At 34.4% G+C, this 26,690-nt stretch overlaps 1 protein-coding gene across 5 annotated transcripts in view; it reads left to right on the forward strand.

The window, feature by feature from the left end:
- The window catches only part of TBC1D12 (TBC1 domain family member 12), a 95,722-nt gene extending 69,032 nt beyond the window's left edge, over positions 1-26,690 (forward strand). For all 5 annotated transcript variants that reach the window (XM_069568065.1, XM_069568067.1, XM_069568070.1 and 2 more), the window contains 11 exons: positions 180-295; positions 4,901-4,983; positions 6,975-7,092; positions 8,316-8,422; positions 16,121-16,201; positions 18,481-18,569; positions 19,431-19,502; positions 21,000-21,128; positions 21,389-21,498; positions 23,693-23,951; positions 24,827-26,690. In XM_069568065.1, coding sequence (XP_069424166.1) covers positions 180-295; positions 4,901-4,983; positions 6,975-7,092; positions 8,316-8,422; positions 16,121-16,201; positions 18,481-18,569; positions 19,431-19,502; positions 21,000-21,128; positions 21,389-21,498; positions 23,693-23,951; positions 24,827-24,895 — 1,233 coding nt within the window. In that variant the 3' untranslated portion in view covers positions 24,896-26,690. The remainder of the gene's footprint in view (positions 1-179; positions 296-4,900; positions 4,984-6,974; positions 7,093-8,315; positions 8,423-16,120; positions 16,202-18,480; positions 18,570-19,430; positions 19,503-20,999; positions 21,129-21,388; positions 21,499-23,692; positions 23,952-24,826) is intronic.

A 26,690-nucleotide genomic window follows, 5' to 3' on the forward strand; every position in this document is an offset into this window, starting at 1 on the left:
TATTACATAAATTAATAGTTTAGATTGCTTCAGGACAAAAAAGTGACTTTTTTGCCTATCTGATATTTTTACCAAATTAATGTATGAATTGTATGTATTCCTTATTATAGCATAATATCTTAAATGATACAGATTTAATTGGAAAAGTCTCTGCATAAGTATATTTTTATCTACTCTAGGAATATGAAGCACGGACAGGGAGAGCCTGTAAACCACCACCTCAGTCTTCAAGACGAAAGAATTTTGAATTTGAGCCACTTTCTACCACTGCCCTGATTCTTGAGGATCGACCATCGTAAGTATTTCTCATCAGGCACACTGTATTTTAAAACCTAAATTTAATTTTTCTTATTAGTATTTCACTTAAAAGATATCAAGAAATTGAAGAAATTGGTTTTAGAAAGTTCTTTTTAATCCCAGGGATGAATCCTAACATAAATAAGGAAGAATTGTTGATCTCCAAGATTTATGCATATTTTCTTTAAGTCTCTATGAGCCAGTGTATGAAACATAAAATATATATAACAGAATATATCTGTTACTGTGTCAGCCTTCCTGTGCCTTATCTTTTTTTAATTGAAATATAGTTGATGTACAGTGTTATATTTCAGGTGTACTGCATAATGATTTGATACTTTTATATACATTATGAAATGATCTGGATAACAATAACCATCCATCCATCCTGATACAGTTATTGCAGTATTATTGACATATTTCTTATATCTTATATCCCTGTGAATTATTTATTATTTAATTAGAGATTTGTACTTCTGTTTTTGTTTTTTTTAAAGGTCTACCAGTTTATTGCTACCAACCCATCTCCCTCCACCCTCATGCATGTGTGCTGAGTCATGTAACCCCATGGACTACAGCCCTCCAGGCTTCTCTGTCCATGGACTTTTTCAGGCAAGAATACTGGAGTGGGTTGCCATTTCCTTCTCCAAAGATTTGTGCTTCGTAATCCCCATCACTTATTTTGCCCACCCCCTCCCACCCTCCTCTGTCTTACTTTCACATGATAGAACAGTTTTCATTTCTTTACATTTAATATGCACTTAAGATATATTTGTCTTTTTTGCTGTGCAATTACTATTAACCAATTGGTTTACTGTTATTAAGAGTATATTTTTGAGACTTCTTTAGTGGTCTAGTAGTTAAGACTGCCCTTCTACTGCAGAGGGTGTGGGTTTGATCCCTGGTCAAGAAGCTAAGATCCCACATGCTCTATGGTGCAACCAAAAAAAAAAAAAGAAAAAAAGAAAAAAACAAAACAAATATATATATATATATATATATATATGTATATATATATATATATATAAAATCTCCTTAATACCCAGGAAAAAATCTTGAACTCTTCCATTTCCATTTTTGCCCTTCCCATCGTAGCCTTCCACAAAGCTGCTGTTCTTCAAGATAAAGTCTCTGATTTGTTATCAGACAAAGGACACCTTCCCTAAACCAAGACTACCTGGTCCTTAACTCCTTTTTTTCCTTCTTGGCCTCTCTGGACCTAAACTTTTTCTTCTTCTTCTAGATTTCTCTTTCCTTCCAGTATAAAAACTCCTAACTTTATTTAAAGTCACATTCCTAGTCTGCAGCTTTTTCCACCCATTATCCTGATGAGTGTAATAAAAAGATCTGGAGCCAAACAGGTAGAGGTTGAATATGTTTTTAGATATTATGAGAGAAGAAAAGCTGAACACAAGTACATTATTTTTTTTATTCTTGTTACATTTCTTCATACTAAAGAATTGTGATCCCAGTACTCTTTTTTTTTTCAGGATTTGGTAAATATGTCTATATTCATTGTTCATTAGTATTAAAAAAAATTTTTAGTTATGAGAACATGTCAAAGTTTTATTAATATTTCAGTCTTGCTGCCAGGTGAATGAACAAGGCCAATTCAGAGAGTGCTTAGATAAGCAAGGAAAGAATACCTGGCTAGGTAAAGAATACTGACTAAAGATCTTTAGACTCTTGACTGACTGACATCTGGGTAAAGTGAAAGTGAAGTTGCTCAGTCGTGTCCAACTCTTTGTGACCCCATGGACTGTAGCCTACCAGGCTCCTCCCTCCATGGGATTCTTCAGCCAAGAGTACTGGAGTGGGTTGCCATTTCCTTTTCCAGGGGATATTCCCGACCCAGGGATCGAACCTAGGTCTCCTGTATTCCAGGGAGACGCTTTAACCTCTAAGCCACCATCTGGGTAGGTAATAGCCAAATTCCCAGACCTTTCTTAAACTTTTAAAAATTCATCTAAAATAGATTAAGCTTTTAACCAGGAATGGTAACTTCCTTCCAGGAGAAGTTCATAAAAATACAATGCAAAAAGTTTTGTTCTAAACAGTGTTTGGGATAAATATTTCTTTACACCTTACTCTTTTATAATTAAACTTTTCTTTTAAGCCATGTCTTCTCATTATTACCCATATTTGGAATGCAGTTATCCTATTTCTACTTCTCACCTGCCTCATCCTTTAAGGATCAGGCTTTTTCCTTTCTTTCAAGTATGTTGACTTTTTCAGCCTTCAGTGAATTCATTTACTTCTGAATGCTTTTAAAAAAGACTTTGTTCTGTGTGATTTTCATGAATTGGATTATGGTATGCTTTGGTGTGGTTTTCTTCATGTTCCATCTGTTTGGGGTTCATTGAGCTTAATATATCTCTGCATTTATAGTTTTCTGTTGATTTTGGTAAAATTTTAGTCTTTATTTCTTCAACAGCTTTTTGTTCTGTCCTCCCTCCTTTCTTCTGCGATGTACATTAAACATGTTACTTGATATTTTTCCATGTCCTATAGCTCATTTATGTTTGCTTTTTTTTTTTTGAGGGGATGGGGTTTCTTCTCTCTGTACAGTTTTATATTGTTATATCTTAAAGTTCACTTACTTTTTCTTCTGTAGTATATAATTTGCTGTCCTATCTTTTGAATTTCTCATTCTAGAAATTTTCATCTGTAGACATTGGATTTGGATCTTGGGTTTCTCTTATCATGTTCCTTTCTTCTTCTTGAGTATAACAGGTTTATAGTCCTTGAGTTCTAATCTTGTTATCTGACATTTTTGCACTATTTCTGCTGATTGATTTTTCTTCTCATTATGGCTTTTATTTTCCTGATTCTTTACATCCCTAATAATTTTTATTGGATACGAGATACTGTGTTTTTACATGGTTGGGTATTGGACTTCTTTGTATTCCTTTAAATAAATATGTTTTGGTGGTATGGAATTGCTTTGATCCTTTTGATCTAATCATCATTAGAGTCCTTCCAGAACAGCCATCAGTGTAGGGCTAATTTATAATTTATCCTTACTACTGAGGCAGTGCCCTAAGGATTCTATTGAATACCCTATTAGGAGATCTCTCTACTTTGATGGCCCAGTCCAGTGTGATTTTGGGAATGTTCTACCTATTTCTTTCTCTGGCCACTAGTTTAATCACACACATACATAGTTCATTGTTCAGTCAAAGCCTCTGCAGCTGCCTTCTCTCTGGTACACAGTTATTCAAATTCTATCTCAAACTTGTTTTCTCACTCAGCAAGACTGTTGGGCCCTGTTTTGGCACTTCCTCCCAGCACTGAGACCTGGAAATCCAGGGAGTAAGGTCAGGCATCTGCAGGGTTACCTTGTTTCCTTCTTCATAAGGAGCATGGTCTTGTGCTGCCTATGGTCCAGCATCTTAAACTGTAGTTTAATGTATTTTATTTGTTTTTCTAATTAATTAAGGCAAGAAGATAAACCTGATCCCTCTTATTCCATTATGGCCTGAAGCAGAAATCTTAACCCTTACTCCTTCCTGCCACAACATACCTAGGGAATCTTAACCTGAGATGGCAAGAAGTAGGATATATAATTTGAAAGTTTGTCACATACCTTTCCCACCTAACCTGTTGAAAATCATTTAAAAAACTGGTTTTAAAAACTGGACATTATTATGACATATTTGGATATGTGGTAATATTCAAATGTATTTCATTTTGCATAGTCATATATCTAAATCATGCCGCTGTGAAGCCATTGATTTTATAAATGAAAATATAATATATGCAAGTAACTGATTATCAAAATTTTATTTAGAATGTTATGTTAAATATCTAATAAAGTAGAAAGCATATAAATACTCCTACTTATTTACCAAGAGAAATGAATGCAGATAGCCACACTTGAATATTTATAGCAGCTTTTATTCATAGTAGCCCCTAACTGCAAACAGTCAAAATGTCCATCCACATGGGTAAATGGAACATTACTCACCAATTAAAAGAAATCATTACTAATACACAGGACAAAGTGGATGAATATCAAAAATATGCTGAGCAAAAGAAGCCAGGCACAAATGAATCTATACAAAATTCTTTATTAGAGACTAATCTATAGTGATAGAATCAAATATGTGATTGCTTAAGGTAGGAGTTTGGTAAGTATTAAACATAAAGGGGTCAAAAACTAACTGTGGATTGATGGGAACATTCTATATCTTGGTTGATGCGTTTTTTGCACAGATATATACATTTGTCAGAACTCATCAAACAGTACTCTTAATATATGTATGTCCATTTTGTTGTGTGAAATTACACCTCAAAAATTAGTTGACTAAAAAATAAACTATACAGTGAGTTTAACAAATAAGCTAGAATTATTGGCTAAAATCAAACATGTTCATATGACATATAAACAAATATATATGATATTTGATATATATAACAAATACTAGCAACCTGGATTTTGATTCTTTTCTAAAATGCAGAGTTCTTTTCAACCTTATACTTTCTTATTGTATGAAATGTGAAAATTAAGTTAGAAATTCTTTTGTATCTGGCTATAAAAAGAAAGGAGGTCAGTAAACTTCTTAGTCTTTAAAAAATTGACTTAAATTTTGTTTTTCCTCAGAAATCTTCCTGCCAAATCTGTGGAAGAGGCTTTACGTCACCGACAAGAATATGATGAGATGGTGGCTGAGGCTAAAAAACGAGGTATAAAATTTGACTCCTGGTGATATATTTTATTTATTGATGTTAGTAGGAAACTCATTTCCTACTAAATTCATTTCAACAGGATGGCAAATGGTGAAATTGACCAAGTCTGTCTTTAAGATGATGCTGACTAAATTTGTTCTTAAAGAGAAATAAAATGTCATATAAGAATCTTAGTTTTTTAAATACTTTTACAAAACTAGTATGAGGAGAAAGGCCACAGACTATCTATGAGAGACCTTGTAATTGCATCATAAACCTAGGACTACTAGTACTTTAATTTATAAATGAAGATGTTATTCATGAATCCGTTCATGAGATTCATTTGTTTTTTCACTAGGCTTTTGATATTTTATACTTTAAGAATTTTGACATTTTGCAGTAACTTTCTATAGGTTATGGGAATATGATTTGGAAGTAAAAATTGATTTCATGACTTATGAAGTTTCTCTCACTTCCCAGTTGTGTCATTTTGACAGGCACAGAAGTGTATATTCTTAGGTGTATAAATTCACAAATTTATTCAGTCTCTCTTCCAACCAAAAATAAAATATCAGGATGACTTAGCAATACTTAAGTATTGTTAGTTCAGGGTACATTTTTAGAAAATATTACACAGTTATCTATATTTTTTGGCATAAGCTTTATTAACAACTGATATTTTTTCCTTTGACTTAGTGAATCAAATATTATAATAATATACACTTCTGCTTTGTGGCACAATCTTTTTAGAAGGCCTAATTATGTAAACATTGGTTAAGTTTATTTTACTATACAATTTGAAATATTTCTAGCATACCCAACAAATTTTAATTGACTCTTAACATTGACATTACTATTTGATTAATATTTAAGGTGATTATTGATAAATTAGATGAACCTAACAATATATGATAAAAGTAACATTGAATTGTGAAGTCAGAATGTCAAAGCTTTAATCTTGTTTTATGCTTCCTGGATGTGGTACTCTAAATAAATCTTAATTTTCCTCATCTGTGAAATGTTTGTGTGTGTTGGGGACGAAGGGTAGAGGAGGGGGCAGTTGACTGCATCTGGGCTTTTTGTGCCCTTCAGTCAGCACTTAAAATCTGAATACATAAATAAAAGAATGTGGAGCTATTTACTTGCCCTCTTAAGATGGTTTGTGACTCATATGTGAAACACAATTAGAAAACAGTTTAGCCAGCTAATCTCTGGTTCCACTGGTTCTAAAATTCATTCATTCTCTGTGTATGTACTTCTCTATTTGGGGGGCATCTCTTATTCCAAAATTGTGACTCCTGATCGTCAGAGTGGTGTTAGGTGTATGTGTGTGTGTTAGGAGGATTTTAAAATTTCCCGGTAATTAGTAAACTGAAACATCATAGTAAAAGAAAAGGTCACTGTAATAGTGCCATGACAATATCATCTTTCAATATCATATGGGTTTTTGCTTTTGTTTTCTGTGCCACATGGCATGTGAGATCTCAGTTCCCCGACTGGGGATCAAACCCACACCTTGTGCATAGTGAACCTCAGAGTCTTAACCACTGGACCACCAAGGAAGTCCCTGTCATGTGGTTTTATGTCAAGAAATTCATAAACCCGTTGTATGAAAAAAATGGTATTGGTTAGTTGCTCACAGTTGTTTATTTTTACACAGTTAATTCAGGAGAAATTTTACTTCATTGATAGATTAAGTATAAGTAGACTATGTGATATAGTAACCTATTTAAATTATTTTTTCTGAGCTTTGTTCCATCCATTTTTGTAGAATAGAAGTTACTTTTAAATTATGTTAACCAAGTTCATTTTTTTCTTTTTCCCTCTTTCTCTCCTTTCCTTTCTCCTTTTTCCTTTCTTCTCCTTCTTCCCTTCTTCATTTCCATTCTTCCTTCCTTTTACCAGAATATTCTTTATGAGAAAGTCTCTTTTGTAGACTTGGGTAGAAAGAGAAGGGCATTTTGATATGGCTATTTTATATTGAAATAATTTTTACTTGTTTAAAACAGAAATTAAAGAAGCACATAAAAGGAAAAAAATAATGAAAGAACGGTTTAAACAGGAAGAAAGCATTGCAAGTGCAATGGTAATTTGGATCAATGAAATACTACCCAATTGGGAAGTAATGTAAGTAAGCAGACTTTCCCTGAATTTCAGTCTGTCTCCAAAGATCTCATGTCTCCAATTTTATATTTATATAACTTCTAGCGTGTATCTTACGTTTTGGCTAAATTATACTGTTAACCAATGTTTGAAATTTTTCATGCTTATCTCTGTTCTTTACTTTTGTAAATCTCTCAATCTCTAATGCCTGCTTCCCTTACTGACCACTCTCTATGCATATCAGAATTTTATCTATCATTTGAATTGCATCTGAATACTTGTTGATCCATGAAATTTCTAATTTCCTGTTACCATATTTTCTTAATTCTAACGTACTATCTATATTGCTAGATGTACTATTGATGTAATAGCAGGATTTTTGGCAAAGAAAATATTAAACATACACATTCATTGTAATATGCATTTATTAAATGGTAAATATTAAAGTGATTTTAATATGCTTCTCATAATCAAGATACTGTGTTATATATGATCTTTCCCTTCTGTAATGTCCTATTATACTTTGAGACTAATACACTTCTTGTGTTACTTTTCCTTTTATTTTTTGATAATATTTTTATACATTCATTATTTTTCCTCTAGACTGGTGGGAGATGACTTCTGCAATGCCAAGTATAGGATGTGCTTTGGGAATGTGTTGAATATTGGCGTAATATGACAGATATTATATTAGGCTCTTTACACAAGTAATCACATTTGATTCTCACAACCTTTATTCCCTTTTATCTTATAGGGATTCTCAAAGTCAGAGAGGTTAAGTGATTTGCCCAAGGTTGTACAATTAATGAATGGTTAACCAGATTTGAACTCAAGTCTATCTGATTTTAAAGCCCACATTTCTTTCAGTAGATTATGCTGCCTCCCAAAGACTAAGGCTTTACCCATAGTAAATACTTTGTGATTTTGTTTTTGGTACTGAATTGACAATGCATTTTTATATTCTTTTTATTATGTTTTTTCATCATTTTCCTATATTTCTTATTCTCTCATTGTACCCTTAGTGTAAGTGGCAATTATGGAAGACAATTCCCTTTAAATTGCTGTATATTTTTTAGGCATTTTTTGCCTACATGCATGAACCCAAGGAAAGAATGCATCACATACTTAAGTCTCTATGTTCTAAAAAATCATTCAGCCATTTGGCCACAGACTAGGTAAACCATCATGGAACTAGTATTTTTGATATAAAAAGTAACTTTCTCCTTTTTTCTCCCCTTCAATTCTAGGCGTAGTACGAGAAGAGTTCGAGAATTGTGGTGGCAGGGATTGCCCCCTAGTGTTCGTGGGAAAGTTTGGAGTCTAGCTGTAGGAAATGAACTAAATATCACTCCTGGTTTGTATTCTATATTGAGTTACTCCCACACATGTTAATAGCCATCTTCATAATAGATTGGTTATTTAAAAAGGCACTACATTTTAAGAGCATACTTCATTCCCCACACCCTCTAAAACCTGATACAATTTAATGTTACTGTATTTCATATTATATATATAAAATTTGTGTGTTTTCCTCTAGTTTACAACCATCAGTAATAATCTTGGCATTCAGATATCTTAAACTGTGGATGATAACTTCAAAAACTTCTGGGTCTAGGTAGCAGTAGATGAATAAGCATCAGTTCAGTTCAGTTGCTCAGTTGTGTCTCGACTCTTTGCAACCCCATGAATTGCAGCACGCCAGGCCTCCCTGTCCATCACCAACTCCTGGATTTCACTCAAACTCATGTCCATCGAGTCAGCGATGCCATCCAGCCATCTCATCCTGTCATCCCCTTCTCCTGCCCCCAATCCCTCCCAGCATCAGAGTCTTTTCCAATGAGTCGACTCTTCGCAAGAGGTGGCCAAAGTACTGGAGTTTCAGCTTCAGCATCATTCCTTCCAAAGAACACCCAGGAGCAATCTCCTTTAGAATGGACTGGTTGGATCTCCTTGCAGTCCAAGGGACTCTCAGTCTTCTCCAATACCACAGTTCAAAAGCATCAATTATTTGGCGCTCAGCTCTTTACAGTCCAACTTTCATATCCAGGAAAAATAAAATAGTCTAGTTGTGAACAAGTTTCTTCTTTATTCAAAAAACATAAATATTATGGGAAGGATAAAAATTTCTTTTCTTGTCTCTCTACCCAAACCGTCATTTTGAATGTTTTTATTTAAAAACTTAAAACAGAAGTAAGATTCTCATTGTTTTTATTTTTTTAAGTTTCTTAAAACCTTGAAGCATAGGAGTAAAATGTAAATAGGAATAAAATGTAGTGTAGTTTTGATGAATTTAAAAAATTAGATAAAATAAGGATAGTATCACATAGAGTAAAATAATTGAAAATATTAAAAATGGTCTGAATGATAATGATAATGCCAGACAGAGGCACCACAAAAAGACTTTTAGGGATTCTAGTATAATAATATAAATAATACATTGTTACTTAAAATTTTTTATTTATGTATTATTGAAAAAAATTCAATAGTAAAGTACAAACTGCATGTCTGTCCCCCTCTTTCACCCAGACATCTCTTAATCCTACTATGTATTAGTTAACAATTTGGTATATGTTCTTCCAGATCTTCTTTCTATGCACATAAAAAAGAGTACATCTACTTATGATACTTTTAAAGCTTTCTCGTTTTCTTCCTTTTATTTTTTTTCTACAAACCATCTGAACATCCCTCCATGTCAGTGCACACAGGTGTATTTATACTTACTATAGCTGCACTGTATTCCACATTTTGGCTGTACTATAATTTATTTAACTATTTTCCTAGTGATTGCTAAATCAGAGACATTTGTGTCAAAACAATATCAAGGTGCTGTTGTTTTTACTCCTCAAAAGTGAGTAAAATGAATGAATATTACCCACAGAGAGTATGACTGAAAATAATTTAGAAATATTTACCAAAAGCTTCAAAAAATGTAACCTCTAACCCATTTATTCTAGTTCTAACACTTGAATAAACATAATTACAAAAGCTTTTCTACAAGGATATTCATTACAGCAGTCAGTATTATGTATAGTTGTTGTTTAGTCTCGAAGTCGTGTCTGATTCTTTGCGACCTCATGGACTATAGCACACCAGGCTTCTCTGTCCTCCACTATCCTGGAGTTGCTCAAATTCATGTCCATTGAGTCAGTATACTATCTAACCATCTCATCCTCTGCCACTCCCTTCTTTTGCCTTCAATCTTTCCCAGCATCAGGGTTTTTTCCAGTGAGTTGGCTCTTCGCATCAGGTGGCCAAAGTATTGGAGCTTCAACTTCAGCATCAGTCCTTCCAATGAATATTCAGGGTTGGTTTTCTGTAGAATTGATTGGTTTAATCTCCTTACAGTCCAAGACCTTTAAGAGTCTTCTCAGGAGTTTTGCAGAATTTATAACAGACCTAAATGTCTATCTTCAGTCTTAAAAGTGATGCCCCGCTCCCAATTTTTTTTTTTTTTTTCAAAAACACTGAAGAACATCTTTATGATAGCATGGGATAAAATCCTTCTATAATAGCGTAGATTGGTAAATAGGATTACAAAAAAATACACATATTTTGTATAATAAAAGCACTGATTAGTTGTGAAAATATGTAAACTCTGGAATTAAACAGTTAAGCTTTTCATAATTTCTCGTGGTGAGAAATTGATAAATTCATAAGATAATGTATTGTAAAATATGCTTTTCAAAATCTGTCTTTAACGAATTAATTTATATGCTTCTCCCTTCTGCCTTTATGGAAATGTTGAAAAACCCATACATAATTGAATTGTGTTTATTTGATGTCTTAAAATTTGGCAAGTAGTGAATCATAACTGTAGAAATGTAGTCCATTGTGTTAAAATAAATCTGGCTAAGGAAACATAGCAAAAAAAAAAAAAAAGTGATGCCAACTGAATAACATGATCATATATGGTTTATAAAATTGATTTTTACAAATAATGAACATGTCATTTTAATGAAATTTTTTTCAATTAAAAAATAGAATTTAAGGGAAGTATCGAGAATTAAATTAAGCTTAGAAAAGGATTGTATTGGTTTAAGGTCTTAAGAATTAGTTTGCGTACAGGTATGGTGATGAAGTATTGGTAGCTATGTTTTATTTGCAGTTTTGTTGAGAACTTTACCTTTACAGTATTAGGTATATATAACTTAGACATTAAAATATTAAGTTGGTATTAATCTTTTGCAATACTCTAATCAAAAAGTTTTTTTTAAGCTCAAAATTTATAAGGCTTATAAAGTAACTGGGTCATTCATTTTCAAAGTAATTTTAGCTTCTTTCAATTGAACAGTTATGTATTCAGGAGTGAATGAGGTTCAGTTCAGTTCATTCGATCAGTCGTGTCCGACCATTTGCGACCCCATCGACTGCAGCACATCAGGCTTCCCTGTCCATCACCAACTCCTGGAACTTATTTAAACTCATGTCCATTTGAGTTGGTGATACCATCCAACCATCTCATACTCTGTTGTCCCCTTCTCCTCCCACCTTCAATCTTACCCAGGATCAGGGTCTTTACAAATGAGCCATTTCTTCCCATCAGGTGACCAAAGTATTAGAGTTTCAACTTCAGCATCAGTCCTTCCAATGAATATTTAGGACTGATTTCCTTTAGGATGGACTGATTGGATCTCCTTGCACTCCAAGGGACTCTCAAGAGTCTTCTCCAACACCACAGTTCAAAAGCATCAATTCTTCAGCACTCAGTTTTCTTTCTAGTCTAACTCTCACATCCATACATGACTACTGAGAAAACGATAAATAAAATGATAAATAAAAAGATAAAATTGACAAACCATTAGCCAGACTCATCAAGAAACAAAGAGAGAAAAATCAGTAAAATTAGAAATGAAAACGGAGAGATCACAACAGACAACACAGAAATCCAAAGGATCATAAGAGATTACTGTCAGCAATTATATGCCAATAAAATGGTCAACTTGGAAGAAATGGACAAATTCTTTAAAAAGTACAACTTTCCAAAACTGAACCAGGAAGAAATAGAAAATCTTAACAGACCCATCACAAGCATGGAAATTTAAACTGTAATCAGAAATCTTCCAGCAAACAAAAGCCCAGGTCCAGACGGCTTCACAGCTGAATTCTACCAAAAATTTAGAGAAGAACTAACACCTATCCTACTCAACTTCTTCCAGAAAACTGCAGAGGAAGGTAAACTTCCAAACTCATTCTATGAGGCCACCATCACCCTAATACCAAAACCTGACAAAGATGCCACAAAAAAAGAAAACACAGGCCAATATCACTAATCAACGTAGATGCAAAAATCCTTAACAAAATTCTAGCAAACAGAATCCAACAACACATTTAAAAGATCATACATCATGACCAAGTGGGCTTTATCCCAGGGATGCAAGGATTCTTCAATGTCTGCAAAGCAATCAATGTAATACACCACATTAACAAACTGAAAAATGAAAACCATATGATTATCTCAATAGATGCAGAGAAAGCCTTTGACAAAATTCAACATCCATTTATGATTTTAAAAAAACCCTCCAGAAAGCAGGAATAGAAGGAACATACCTCAACAGAATAAAAGCTATATATGACAAACCCACAGCAAACATTATCCTCAGTGATGAAAAATGGAAAGCATTTCCCCTAAAGTCAGGAACCAGACAAGGGTGCCCACTCTCACCACTACTATTCAACATAGTTTTGGAAGTTTTGGCCAAAGAAATCAGAGCAGAAAAAGAAATAAAAGGAATCCAGATTGGAAAAGAAGAAGTAAAACTCTCACTGTTTGCAGATGATATGATCCTCTACATAGAAAACCCTAAAGACTCCACCAGAAAATTACTAGAGCTAATCAGTGAATATAGTAAAGCTGCAGGATATAAAATCAACACAGAAATCCCTTGCATTCCTATACACTAATAATGAGAAAATAGAGAAATTAAGGAAACAATTCCATTCACTATTGCAACAAAAAGAATAAAATGCTTAGGAATATATCTACCTAAAGAAACCAAAGACCTATATATAGAAAACTATAAAACACTGGTGAAAGAAATCAAAGAGGACACTAATAGATGGAGAACTATACCGTATTCATGGATCAGAAAAATCAATATAGTGAAAATGAGTGTACTACCCAAAGCAATCTGTAGATTCAATGCAATCCCTATCAAGCTACCAATGGTATTTTTCAGAGAGCTAGAACAAATAATTTCACAATTTGTATGGAAATACAAAAAACCTCGAATAGCCAAAGCAATCTTGAGAAAGAAGAATGGAACTGGAGGAATCAACCTGCCTGACTTCAGGCTCTACTACAAAGCCACAGTCATCAAGACAGTATGGTACTGGCACAAAGACAGAAATATAGATGAATGGAACAAAATAGAAAGTCCAGAGATAAATCTGTGCACCTATGGACACTTCATGTTTGACAAAGGAAGTAAGAATATACAATGGAGAAAAGACAATCTCTTTAACAAGTGGTGCTGGGAAAACTGGTCAACCACTTGTAAAAGAATGAAACTAGAACACTTTCTAACACCATACACAAAAATAAACTCAAAATGGATTAAAGATCTAAACGTAAGACCAGAAACTATAAAACTCCTAGGGGAGAACATAGGCAAAACACTCTCCAACATAAATCACAGCAGGGTCCTCTATGACCCACCTCCCAGAATATTGGAAATAAAAGCAAAAATAAACAAATGGGACCTAATTAAATTTAAAAGCTTCCACACAACAAAGGAAACTATAAGCAGGGTGAAAAGACAGGCTTCAGAATGGGAGAAAATAATAGCAAATGAAGCAACTGACAAAGAATTAACCTCAAAAATATACAGGCAACTCATGCAGCTCAATTCCAGAAAAATAAATGACCGAATCAAAAAATAGGCCAAAGAACTACACAGACATTTCTCCAAAGAAGACATACAGATGGCTAACAAACACATGAGAAGATGCTCAACATCACTTATTATCAGAGAAATGCAAATCCAAACCACAATGAGGTACCATTTCACGCCAGTCAAAATGGCTGTGATCCAAAAGTCTACAAGCAATAAATGCTGAAGAGGGTGTGGAGAAAAGGGAACCCTCTTACACTGTTGGTGGGAATGCAAACTAGTATAGCCAGTATGGAGAACAGTGTGGAGATTCCTTAAAAAACTGGAAATAGAACTGCCATACGACCCAGAAATCCCACCTCTGGGCATATACACCGAGGAAACCAGAATTGAAAGAGACACGTGTATCCCAGTGTTCATCGCAGCACTGTTTATAATAGCCAGGTTCCATCAGCAGACAAATGGATAAGAAAGCTGTGGTACATACACACAATGGAGTATTACTCAGCCATTAAAAAGAATACATTTGAATCAGTTCTAATGAGGTGGATGAAACTGGAGCCTATTATACAGAGTGACGTAAGCCAGAAAAAAAAAAAACACCAATACAGTATACTAATGCATATATATGAAATTTAGAAAGATGGTAACGATAACCCTGTATGTGAGACAGCAAAAGAGACACAAATGTATAGAACAGTCTTTTGGACTCTGTGGGAGAGGACGAGGGTGGGATGATTTGGGAGAATGGCATTGAAACATGTATATTATCATATGTGAAACGAATTGCCAGTCCAGGTTCGATGCATGATACAGGAAGCTCAGGGCTGGTGCACTGGGATGACCCAGAGGGATGGGATGAAGAGGGAAGTGGGAGGGGGATTCAGGATAGGGAATTGATGTACACCCGTGGCAGATTCATGTCGATGTATGGCAAGACCAATACAATATTGTAAAGTAATTAGCCTCCAATTAAATACATTTATATTTTAAAAAAAGAAAAAAATTTCTTCTTTCCAAACCATGAGTAGTAAATACATTAAAAAAAAAGATTAATTGAAGCAAAATATGTTCTTGGTATTTGGGGCAGTATTATATAAATTTTGATATTTGGGCAAGAAATACTTTCTGCTGTTTTGCATTGAAATTTACTATTTTATGTAAAATTTAACATATTTGTAGTGGTTAGTTAGCAAGTAGAAACAATTAAAATTTGAGAGATGAAAAAAATTTTCAATTTCTTTTGTTCTTGAAATTTTAATGAGATCTTGTATATGAAAGCACAGAGTAATAGTCTCAAAAAGTGATTGGGCAGTTGAAGTAAAAACGTAGGGATTGAGATTTTTTTATGTAGGCCTTCTGGCGAAATCTGTGAAGTTTGGTAGCTTTGAATAGCTTGTTAGCCTTATCATAATATAATAATAGAGATATCATATCACAGCAATATCATAATAGAAAAAACAATTTTAAGAAAAGAAAAGCAAGAACCAGCATTTGTATTTGTTAAGGATGTATATGGTGTCAGGAGCTTAATGTAAATTACCTTGTTTAATCTTGAGCTTTCTGGATGGCTCAGCAGGTAAAGAATCCACCTGCAATGCAGGAGACTCAGGAGATTTAGATTTGACCCCTGGGTGGGGAAGATTCCCTGGAGGAGAGCATGGCAACCCGCTGTAGTAGTCTTGCCAGGAAAATCCCATGGACAGAGGAGCCTGGCTGGCTGTAGTCCATGGGGTCGCAAAGAGTCAGACACAACTGAATTGTCGGAGCACACACATACAACCCCATGAGTAGGTGTTACTTTCCTCCAGTTTACCCACAGACAGCCTAGTTCCAGAGTGATCAAGTACCTTTCTTGAAGTCTCACAGGTAGTAAGTGGCAGAGCTGGAATTTGAATCTAGGTGTGACTGACTTTAAGAAAATCATGTTTCTGCTATTCCACAGTGATACTCCTTTAGCAGAAGCATCTTTTCCAGCCTGTTAACATTCATTCTATATTGTAGCTATTTGGATGACCACTCTGCAGTATTTTACCTTTCTGGTTGTGTAATGAATTGTTTTGATAGAATCAAGTACTTCAGTTTACCATGTTTTTGATACCTACCACATAAGAGAAATCTGACGATATAGTAGATTTATCTTTATTTTTCAGTAAAAATAGAAGTATGTGGATAAATTTCCTTATTATTATTTATGAATTTTTATTCTTGTTTTTCCCCAGAACTTTATGAAATCTTCCTCTCAAGAGCAAAGGAACGGTGGAAAAGTTTCAGTGAAACAAGTTCAGAGAATGATGTAGAAGGTGGGCTATTTTTGTTGTTGTAAATAGAAATTTCTCAAAATCCAGGTGCTGAGATATGTGTGTGATTTTTTACAATATGCCAGGAACTGCAGTAATTCTTTACATACATTATCTCCTTTAATGTTAATAACCCTTTAAATAGATGTTATTATATTGAATGATATAAGAGGAAACTGAGGCTCAGAATAGTTAACTTGGAACAGCAAAGCTGTGATGTAAACCCAGATTGTTGGACTCCAGAGTCCAGTTTTTAATCACAACAGTAAAAGTAATGGGGTGTAGTATTTTTAGGCCACCTTTTACTTAAAAGATAGATGATCTTCACAGCTCGCTTGTGACCTCCCCTAAAGAGGAAGCATGCGCTTCTCTCTTATACTGTTGGATTATCACTTCAGTTCAGTCAGTAACTGAGTGAGGTTGGGCAGGATTGCAGCTTTAGATAGACTTAGTTCATCTTGGGTTTCAAATTTGTTGATGGAAGGAACCACAGGCTCGGTGCTTTAATCAGACATTCTCCCAAGGGCCATGTGCCCTTGGATTTCATTGTCTTTCCAGCCTGGCCTTCTGCACTATACTGGAACCCAGCAAAAGTCCCACAGAGGAAAACCAGATGTACTTTCAGGCTCCTCTAAATCAGTCTTATTGGGCCATGAAAAGCTCCTCTGCATTCTTTCCTCAAGCAGAGTACCTTCGTCTCCGGCAGGCTCAGTCCTGAGCCCATTCCCACACTTGGCAGATGCCCCTAGGAATTAAAGTGGCCACTGGTATCCACTTACCTGGGAAAGGAAAGGCAAGGCTCTTCTCTTTTTGAGATTTAAACCCTTTAGAACTCTCGGTGCTCACCATTCTCTTATGCCTTTTTTTTTCCTTTCTTTTCTGGCCACACCACATGGCTTGTGGGATTTTAGTTCCTTGACCAGGGACAAAACCCAGGTCCTCAGCAATGAGAGGGCAGAATCCTAACCACTGGATCACCAGGGAATTTCCTCTTATGCCTTTTTTAAAACATAAGGTATTCGAAATCTGTTTTTTCCTAGTTGTTATTGCAGGAGTAGTAGTCTTTCCCCTACATTTTATAAAACCTAGAAACAGAAATCTTTTACCATAAAACTTTGTGATAAATGTATAGATTCTTTCTTCATGTTCAGTTCAGTTCAGTCGCTCAGTCATGTCTGACTCTGCGACCCCATGAACCGCAGCACGCCAGGCCTCCCTGTCCATCACCAACTGCCGGAGTTTACCCAAACTCATGTCCATTGAGTCAGTGATGCCATCCAACCATCTTATCCTCTGTCGTCCCCTTCTCCTTCTGCCTTCAATCTCTCCCAGCATCAGGGTCTTTTCAAATGAGTCAGCTCTTCACATCAGGTGGCCAAACTATTAGAGTTTCAGCTTGAACATCAGTCCTTCCGATGAACACCCAGGACTGATTTCCTTTAGGATGGACTGGTTGGATCTCCTTGCAGTCCAAGGGACTCTCAAGAGTCTTCTCCAACAACACGGTTCAAAAGCATCAATTCTTTGGTGCTCAGCTTTCTTCACAGTCCAACTCTCACATCCATACATGACCACTGGAAAAAACCATAGCCTTGACTAGATGGACCTTTGTTGGCAAAGTAATGTCTCTGCTTTTTAATATGCTGTCTAGGTTGGTCATTAAGTTTCCTTCCAAGGAGTAAGCGTCTTTTAATTTCATGGCTGTAATCACCATCTGCAGTGATTTTGGAGCCCCCCAAAATAAAGTCTGACACTGTTTCCACTGTTTCCCCATCTATTTCCCATGAAGTGATGGGACTGGATGTCATGATCTTCGTTTTCTGAATGTTGAGCTTTAAGCCAACTTTTTCACTCTCCTCTTTCACTTTCATCAAGAGGCTCTTTAGTTCTTCTTCACTTTCTGCCATAAGGGTGGTGTCATCTGCATATCTGAGGTTATTGATATTTTTCCCGGCAGTCTTGATTCCAGCTTGTGCTTCTTCCAGCCCAGTGTTTCTCATGATGTACTCTGCATATTAAATTAGTAGGGTGACAATATACAGCCTTGACGTACTCCTTTACCTATCTGGAACAAGTCTGTTGGTCCATGTCCAGTTGTAACTGTTGCTTCCTGACCTGCATACAGGTTTAAGGTTATAAGTTCCAGGAAAGCTGTGATGTTTCTTTAAAGTTATTGATTATTCAGCTTTTAACTTTCCTTAAGTAACATACATGCTTTGTGTGATCATTCTGTGTTTACGAGACTGAACTTGGTATAACAAGTATCTACCTGGCAAATGCAGGTGTATCTGTTGCTGATCGAGAGGCCAGTCTAGAATTAATTAAGTTGGACATATCCCGTACATTTCCATCGCTCTACATCTTTCAGAAGGTAAGGGTATCTCAACTAGCTTGTAGCAACTATTTTTTTTAATCCAAAGGAACAAATTCTCTAAATGCATAGCTATTATTTTTTAAAAGCATAACTATAAAAATTGGAGGCCTTTATATAAAAAAGGCAAAACTAGTAGGAAAATAGTAAAGGCATTTCTGTTATTTTATTCCACTGATTGAATGTGTTGCAGTTAGAATAGCACACAAAGGTACTTGATGAATCTTCCCTGAAGTGAATTTCTATTCTGTAAAATATCTGAATTTTAACATTTTTGCCTAGTAAATTGGTAAACTATAAGGAAGTTTGCTCCAAAACTTTTTTTTTTTCAGGATTATTATTGAAATAGGAAGGTTTGTTTTTGGTGCAGAAATTATTATGAAATTGCTTACATTTTTATGAGGAGAGTGATGATTACATTTTATATGTATACATGACAAGTCTTTATTCATGGAATTCTCTACGTTGGCAAAGTGAGATTGAAAGTTTTACCATGAAGATTAAAATTTGTTATTAATAAACTTAATTTTGTATCTTCATGGTTTTCTTTTGTTGAAATTGTATTATATCAAATGAAAGAATCTGTGTTCATTATAAATTTATTGTGCCAACTTTAGATATCTTTAAAATTGCATACAACTCTATAGTTTGTATCCATCCATCAAATAAGTTTATTTGACTATTTTGGTTTTCCACAATTAAATATTTTTTATCCATACTTTAGAACATATCTTTGCAGAGTGATTAAGTATACTGACCAAAACTAGTCATTTAGGAAATATAAAGTTAATGTGCTTTTTGAGAATTAACTTAGAAACAATTATTTGTAGAGTTTGACATTTCATTTTTCTCTTCTCTAAGGGTGGCCCATATCATGATGTCTTACATAGTATATTAGGGGCATATACATGTTACCGACCAGATGTTGGTTATGTAAGTATTTGTTTCAATCTGTCTTTCGAATATAAACAGTCTCTCTGTCTTATCTCATAGTACCTTATGTTGTATTAGCTCTCAAATGTCTGTATCTCTGTGGTTTTTTTCTTGGTCCTGTCAGCTTACTCTGAGAGGAATTTTCCCTTTCCTGCCAGAGGCTTGTGAGACTGATTGCCAGCTTTCTTGGAGAGCAGCTAGGGATTTGACCATTCAATTTGTAAACTTTTATTATCCAACCTGTGTTGCCTTCTCCCCTTTTCCCTAACTCTCCTTTTCCTGAGTGTCTCTTTAGAGATAAACCTCTTACGTTCATCTGGGTTGAGGAAAAGGTAGGTACCTGTACATACAGAGTAGAGGAAGGGATTTGCTCCTTTTACAAATTTTTAACCAATCCAATTTTAGTCCTTCCTTTCAGTTTTAGAGGTGCCTGATAACTTCAGTTCTTGAGCCTTCCAGAATTTGTGGCTGAATTGGCTTGCTGCTGACTGGCTTTCTCCTCAGCACATATTTTAGTCTCAATATTCCTTGTATAGTTAACATTTCCAAAATACTATTGACATCTTTTATCTACTGTCTCTTTATTTTCCATTTTCTTTTTTGTTCTTCTAGGTTAATACTTATCTTTTTATTTATTGCTATCTTAGTTGGATTTGGAAGGGAAGGGGACAAAGAAAAATGTGTGTTCAACTTGTCATGTTTTACTGGAAATCATAAAACCTTCATTTTCTTGCCTTTGTCTTAAAATAGAAAAATTTTAGAGATTTCACAATACGGTGGCTGTCTGATACAACTTACCCTATTTTGTTGCATGTTCATTTTTACATTTGTTTATTCATCCATTCACTCAACAAATATTTACTGTGTGCTTATGGCTATATGCCAGGCTTTGTTCTAGGCATTTTATTCAGCTCTGTGAACAAAATAAAGATTCCTTTTTGTCTCTTATAATTTAGATGGAGACAGACAATAAACAACAACAAATAAGTAAATGACATGTTATATTAAAAGGTGATAAGTGTTATAGAAAAAGCATGACATGGGTTGGGGAGAAAGTAAAGTTTGGTCATGGGGTAGGTTGTAGTATTAAAGCTGTCCTTATGAAGAAAGTAAAATTTAAGCAGAGAATCTCTTTTGCTTATGTGTTCTATAATAGAATCATGAAAACATTACATAACCTCTTCATATTTTTAAGTTGACATTCATTTAAATTTTTTCATTGTAAGTTTCATAAAGGATTTAATTTTTAGCACTTATTAAATATTGACATTTTAAAATAAAACTTTTATTTTAATACTGTATGTGCTCAGTTGCTCAGTCATGTCTGACTCTTTGTGACCCCATGGTCTATAGCCCGCCAGGCTCCTCTGTCCCTGGAATTTTTCAGGCAGGCATTCTGGAGTGAGTTGCCATTTCCTACTCCAGGGTATCTTCCCGACTCAGAGATTGAACCTGTGCGTCTTGCATCTCCTGCATTAATTTCTCTTCCCTTTGAAGGTCCAAGGGATGTCCTTCATAGCAGCAGTTCTCATTCTCAACTTGGAAGAAGCAGATGCCTTCATTGCATTTGCAAATCTCCTGAATAAGCCATGCCAGTTAGCCTTTTTTCGTGTGGATCACAGCATGGTATGGACATTTAGAATGAATTGTGTTTTTCTTTGTCAGTTTCTATAGGCTGATTGCCCTTACAGAGTAAAATACAGTAATTAGAAGACCAAGGTGATCTAAAATAAGCCTTTCATTGAATTACAGTTTTATGAATGCTTGATGAAAAGACTCAGAAAGAGGTGCTAAGCAAGATTTTCTATTAACTTATGAGTAAGGATTTAATTTCTCAATTTCTTGAGTATACTCTTAAATAATTTTGTTGAAATTTCTATCTTTAGATGTTGAAATATTTTGCAACGTTTGAAGTATTTTTTGAAGAAAATCTCTCCAAACTATTTCTTCATTTCAAATCTTATAGTCTTACACCAGACATATACTTGATAGACTGGTAAGTTATAGAATATAGTAATTAAAAGGAAACAGAGTAAAACTTTTTGCCTAAAGTAAATCTGATGCACAGGATCATACATATAAGAAAAACTTTTCTCTTATGTATAAAGAAACCCTCACATTTTTGTTGGGAGGCATTTGATTAAGAGTGTGAACTCTGGGTTGAAATCAGAATCCCTGTTTGTATTTCAATTTCCAAACTATAAAATGGGAGTAATAATATCTCTATCTTGAGTTGTAGTGAGAGTGTTTTGCATGGATTATCTCACTCAATGCCAGGTACATACTAAGCTCTGAGAAAGAATTAGGTGCTATTCCTTTAATATTCTTAACATACAAGGGTTTATGATAGTTATGATGGGTTTTCTTTACTGAGAGCTTTTTTTTTCCCAAGGCCTTATCCAGTTTTCTGACCAAATATTGATGCCTTATTTAGGTGCTAATGCCTTTTTTTAACTTTACAATTCTAGCTCTTCTATTCTAACTTGGAAGGTTTGCCTAGGACTCTGCTGAATAGTAGCAGTAGATTATTTAGAGGGGGGTGAATTTTGCCCAAGAGACAGAGCAGTTGATCTTAAGATAGATTGTTAAGAGTACATATGAAATATTTAAATCTTAAATCCTAATCATTAAAAATCAGTGGGTTTCATATAAGTGATAATAAGTTTTAATATAGATAATGGCATTGATCAACTATCTTTATGGTTGTTTGAGGTTTCTTTTACTTAGACTTTTAAAAAAAGACTAAGTTATTTTTCAGTGTATTCTCCTGTTCCCATTAGGAACATTAGAGTTCCTTTGGGTAGGACCTAAGATCATGGGGAGAAGGGTTTTATATTACGGGACCTGAAGGACCAAGATCAAATACTAAATCTGTAAAGAAGGTGGGTAAAACTGCTCAATTGTCCGTCTTAAGAACTGTGAACATGAGGCAAAACAGGATCACAACTGATAAAGGGAACAGGATGAAATTAATACCAAGTGAGTACTGTATACTAGAAACTGCCTCGGCACTACTAATACCCTTTCACATTTTGAACAGTGAGTTAGTGTTCTCTGTACTACCAAGAGTATGCTTTAGGTTTTCTGGAGGGTTTTTTTTTTTTTTGGCTGGGCCTTACACCTTTTGGAATGTTAGTTCCCTGACTAGGGATAGAACCCAAACCTTCTGCAGTGGAAACCAGACTCCTAACCACTGGACTGCCAGGGAATTCCCTCTGCTTTCTGTTATGCAATTAAATATGTGTTTATAATTTAAGAAGTAGACATGGATTTTTGTTTCACTCCATTGAGCTTGTAACATACAAAGCCCAGAACCAATGGTGCAAGAAAAAAGAGGAATAAGTAAGTAGCAGTGCTAATGAGGATTTATTTCATTTTTTGGTGGGAGAGCCTTTAGTTGCCTTGCTCACGTTTCATCAGCAGTATCTCTGATAGTCTGTGTAAAAAATGTGTACCTTCTTTGCCAAGGTAACATCAAGAGAAGTTCTCTAGCATCTTCTCTCCCTACTTCCTCAACCACAGTCCTACTCCAAAGTACTACTGAATAAAGACATGATCAAACATTATCAGAAAGGATGGGAAAAACCTTTAGCGATTCTGTTGGAGGGTACACATGTTCCAAAAGAAGTAGTAAGTTTGGTGAACGGAAAACAAAACAGTAGGTGTTTGTGAAGAGGAAAAAAAGGAGAGAAGTCAGGCTTTATGGTTTTGTATTTAGGTTAATATAAGGTACTTGTCCTCATACAGTAATAAGAAGTAACTTTTACAGAGCATTTCTTATGTGCCATTCACTATTCTAAACACTTTACATTTAGGTAATTTTATTATCTTTGTTTACTAATGAGCAGACTGAGGCACAGCAAGGTTAAGTATCTTACTCAGGGTACATAATCAATAAATTGCAAATCTAAGATTCAGACTCAAGTACGCTGGTTTCAGAGTCCATACCCTTAACCATGAGGTTATTCTGCCATTGTAGTTTGTATTAGGCTGTATCACTGCATAAGATTGTAAATTCACATACTTCTGTTATTTATTACTTAATTTTCCACTACTCAAGTTGAGGGAAGGAGCCATATCTTATTTGCCTTTTCAGCCCTAATTTAGCACTTCTTTTTATATGGAGATGCTTAATGAGTGAATGAATAAATGAATGAAAAATTTCAATGACTTTTCCCCCCTAATTTTAGGATCTTCACACTATATAGCAAATCACTACCACTTGATCTGGCCTGTCGAGTATGGGATGTATTTTGCAGAGATGGGGAGGAATTTTTATTTAGGACTGGATTAGGAATCCTCCGATTATATGAAGATATTCTTCTACAGATGGACTTTATTCACATAGCACAGTTTCTAACTAAACTGCCGGAAGATATCACATCGGAAAAACTGTTCAGCTGTATTGCAGCCATTCAGATGCAGAATAGTACCAAAAAATGGACTCAGGTACTGAGTGACATTTTCCTACTTCTAACAGATGTATTAAAAGTTTTTTTTTTAATTAAAAAAAAAGTTAAGTATTCCTCAGATGTTAGTGCTTAAGTTTAAGAAAAAGCTTTAAAAATAATTTTTGACTTTGAAAAAAATATTGCTTCTCTTTCACCTCTCCAGACCTATGGCTTTATTTTTTATGTAAGTCCAGTAATATTTTGAGTTTAGTGAAGTGCAGCCTACAATAGTCATGTATTTGCCAGGGTAATTATATAAGCACCTTGGTAGTTCATATAGACAACAATTGTATTAAATACCTGAATGTGTACTAAGGGTTTGCAATAAAAAGAATGTAATGTATGATTCTGACTTTCTAGATGCTTAATCTTGTTAGGGAAGCAAATATATTGATAGTCTAAAGTTATATGACATAAATAGTGTTAACACTTGCTTCATGAATGATTGACAGTAGGCATAAGTTCACACTTTTATTGCTTATGAAAATGAAAATATAAGAATATTGGTCCAGTCAATGTATGGCAAAAACCACTACAATATTATAAAGTAATTAGCCTCCAATTAAATAAATTAATTAAAAAAATAAATATTGGGAAAATGCAAAAAAAACCCACCAAAAAACGAATATTGGTCCAGGAAATGTTTTGTTACCTAATAGTAATTTTATAATATTGGCAAGTGATGAAAACTGGAATCTAACTGTATATCATAAAATTGGGTTGAAACAAGAGGATTTGAGAATGACACTCTTTCAGAGAGCAAAGTTATGTATGCTAAAGCTTTTTCATGTTAATAAACTATAGATTTTAAAATCTCTTTAATCTGCATGGTTGTTGTTTTTAGCATTAATGTTTACTTTCTATAATTTCCAGGTCTTTGCATCTGTGATGAAGGATATTAAAGAAGGAGACAAGAATAATAGTCCAGCTCTGAAAAGCTAACCTTCAAAATTAACAAAATAATTGCAATATAACAAATGTTTTTTGATAAAAGTTTTTGTTTCCTATGTAACAAAGCATGGTAGAAAATGCTGAAGAAAGCTAAAAGAATCAAGACATGGAAAACTACTGATTTTGAATTCCATGAGGCTGAAGTAAATGAGTAACCCATTGACAGTATTAATTTAAAAAGTATTTTATAGGGAGAGCCATTTTACAAAGGAGAAAATTGAAATGGCTAGTTCATACTCCATAATATGGAGTGAATAGTTTAATGCAATAAATTTTTTAATAGCTTTGGATATAGTTCAAAATTTTTACATCTTTTCTTTTTTTAACTATTAGCATAAAGGCACTTTGGAGGTCAGAACAGGCTAAATACTACTTTAAATTCTAAAATACTATTTGAAGTAAACGCCTTAGTACAGATATTATCTCCAGTTCCAAACATTTGAAGATATTATAGACCAATAATAAGCAACTTTGATTGTAAAGTGTTTATGTCACTGATGTTGTTTATATTCACTCCCAGGTCGGGGCAAATTTGGGTTATTTGGGAACTGGAAATATTGGTAGGAGATTGTTTAGCACTTATGTAAGTGTTTTCCACAGTATCATGTCTGTTTATGAAAGGAAATTGTTTCTTTTTCTCAAGGAATTTCTGTCACTCAGAGGAATTTAGCTTTTCTGTTTCTAGTCTAAGAAATTGTTCATCTAGTAATTTAAGAAAGCTAACTGGTAGAAGAAAATTTCTTTGCACTTTAATGGACTGAAGACTTTTTGGAGGGAGTAAGTCCATAAACATAAATGAGGTTTTTCACTGGTAAGAGTAAAAAGTAATGAATTCTGAGAGTTCTTAAATAGCATGCTACTTGGCAAGACTTTGTTTGTTAGTTAAAATTCTTTCACTGTCTGTAGAAACAAAATTTGTTAATTCCAGTTTGAATTTTGAAACAACATGTAGCCAAGTCCATGACTTGTAAAACCCTGTGTATAATTTTCTAATCAATGGAAATGAGAGTAAAAGAAAGATAAAATTTAATTTTTTTCTAATGAGTTTAACTTTGATGATATAGTGGATAAAGGAATGATTAATTATTGGTAACCTGACATTAAATTTATTATGATGTTTGATTCTTGAGCTTAAAATAAATCACTTTATTATTATTGGTATCTATATAACATGGTATTTGGTTAATAATTAGACTTATAGTGTGCTTTTATGTTGCACTTTGGTTTGAAACAACACTTAAGCACACTATTTCTGTTAGCAGTATATAGTCTTCAAACTAACAAGTCTGGGAACCTTGTTAGTGTAGTGACTGCCTCTTTAGGAATATGGGACCAGATGGTACCCATGTATTTTTACCCCATGGGTCATTCTAGCCTAGGGACCACTAATGGAGCCCTCAGAAGTTAACTCCTGTCATAGGAGCTTTCTTAGTGGAAACTAGTAGTGTAATAAAATATTGAGGGAGTACTCAGGGTCTTAATAGGTTTTAGAATGACATATTAACTCTGGTTAACTACTTCCTTGGTATTGGTGGCCCTGATAGAGGGAATGAAACCCCTGGCAGTAATCTCATTGAGGTTGTACTACCTGCCAAAATTTAATCTTACTTTTGTGTATTTGTTTCCTAAGTTGGGCCTACGTTACTGTATTTCTTTTTCTCATTTTATTATTGTACAGTTTCTTTACCTTTCAAGTATAAATGTATATATAAAATGTAAATACAAGGAATTTACTAAAATCCACTATTAACAATTACTGTGTAAATAAAACTTATAAGCAGAGTAA

The sequence above is a fragment of the Ovis canadensis genome, chromosome 22 (genome assembly GCF_042477335.2).
Source record: "Ovis canadensis isolate MfBH-ARS-UI-01 breed Bighorn chromosome 22, ARS-UI_OviCan_v2, whole genome shotgun sequence".
Classification (NCBI taxonomy): Eukaryota; Metazoa; Chordata; class Mammalia; order Artiodactyla; family Bovidae; genus Ovis; species Ovis canadensis.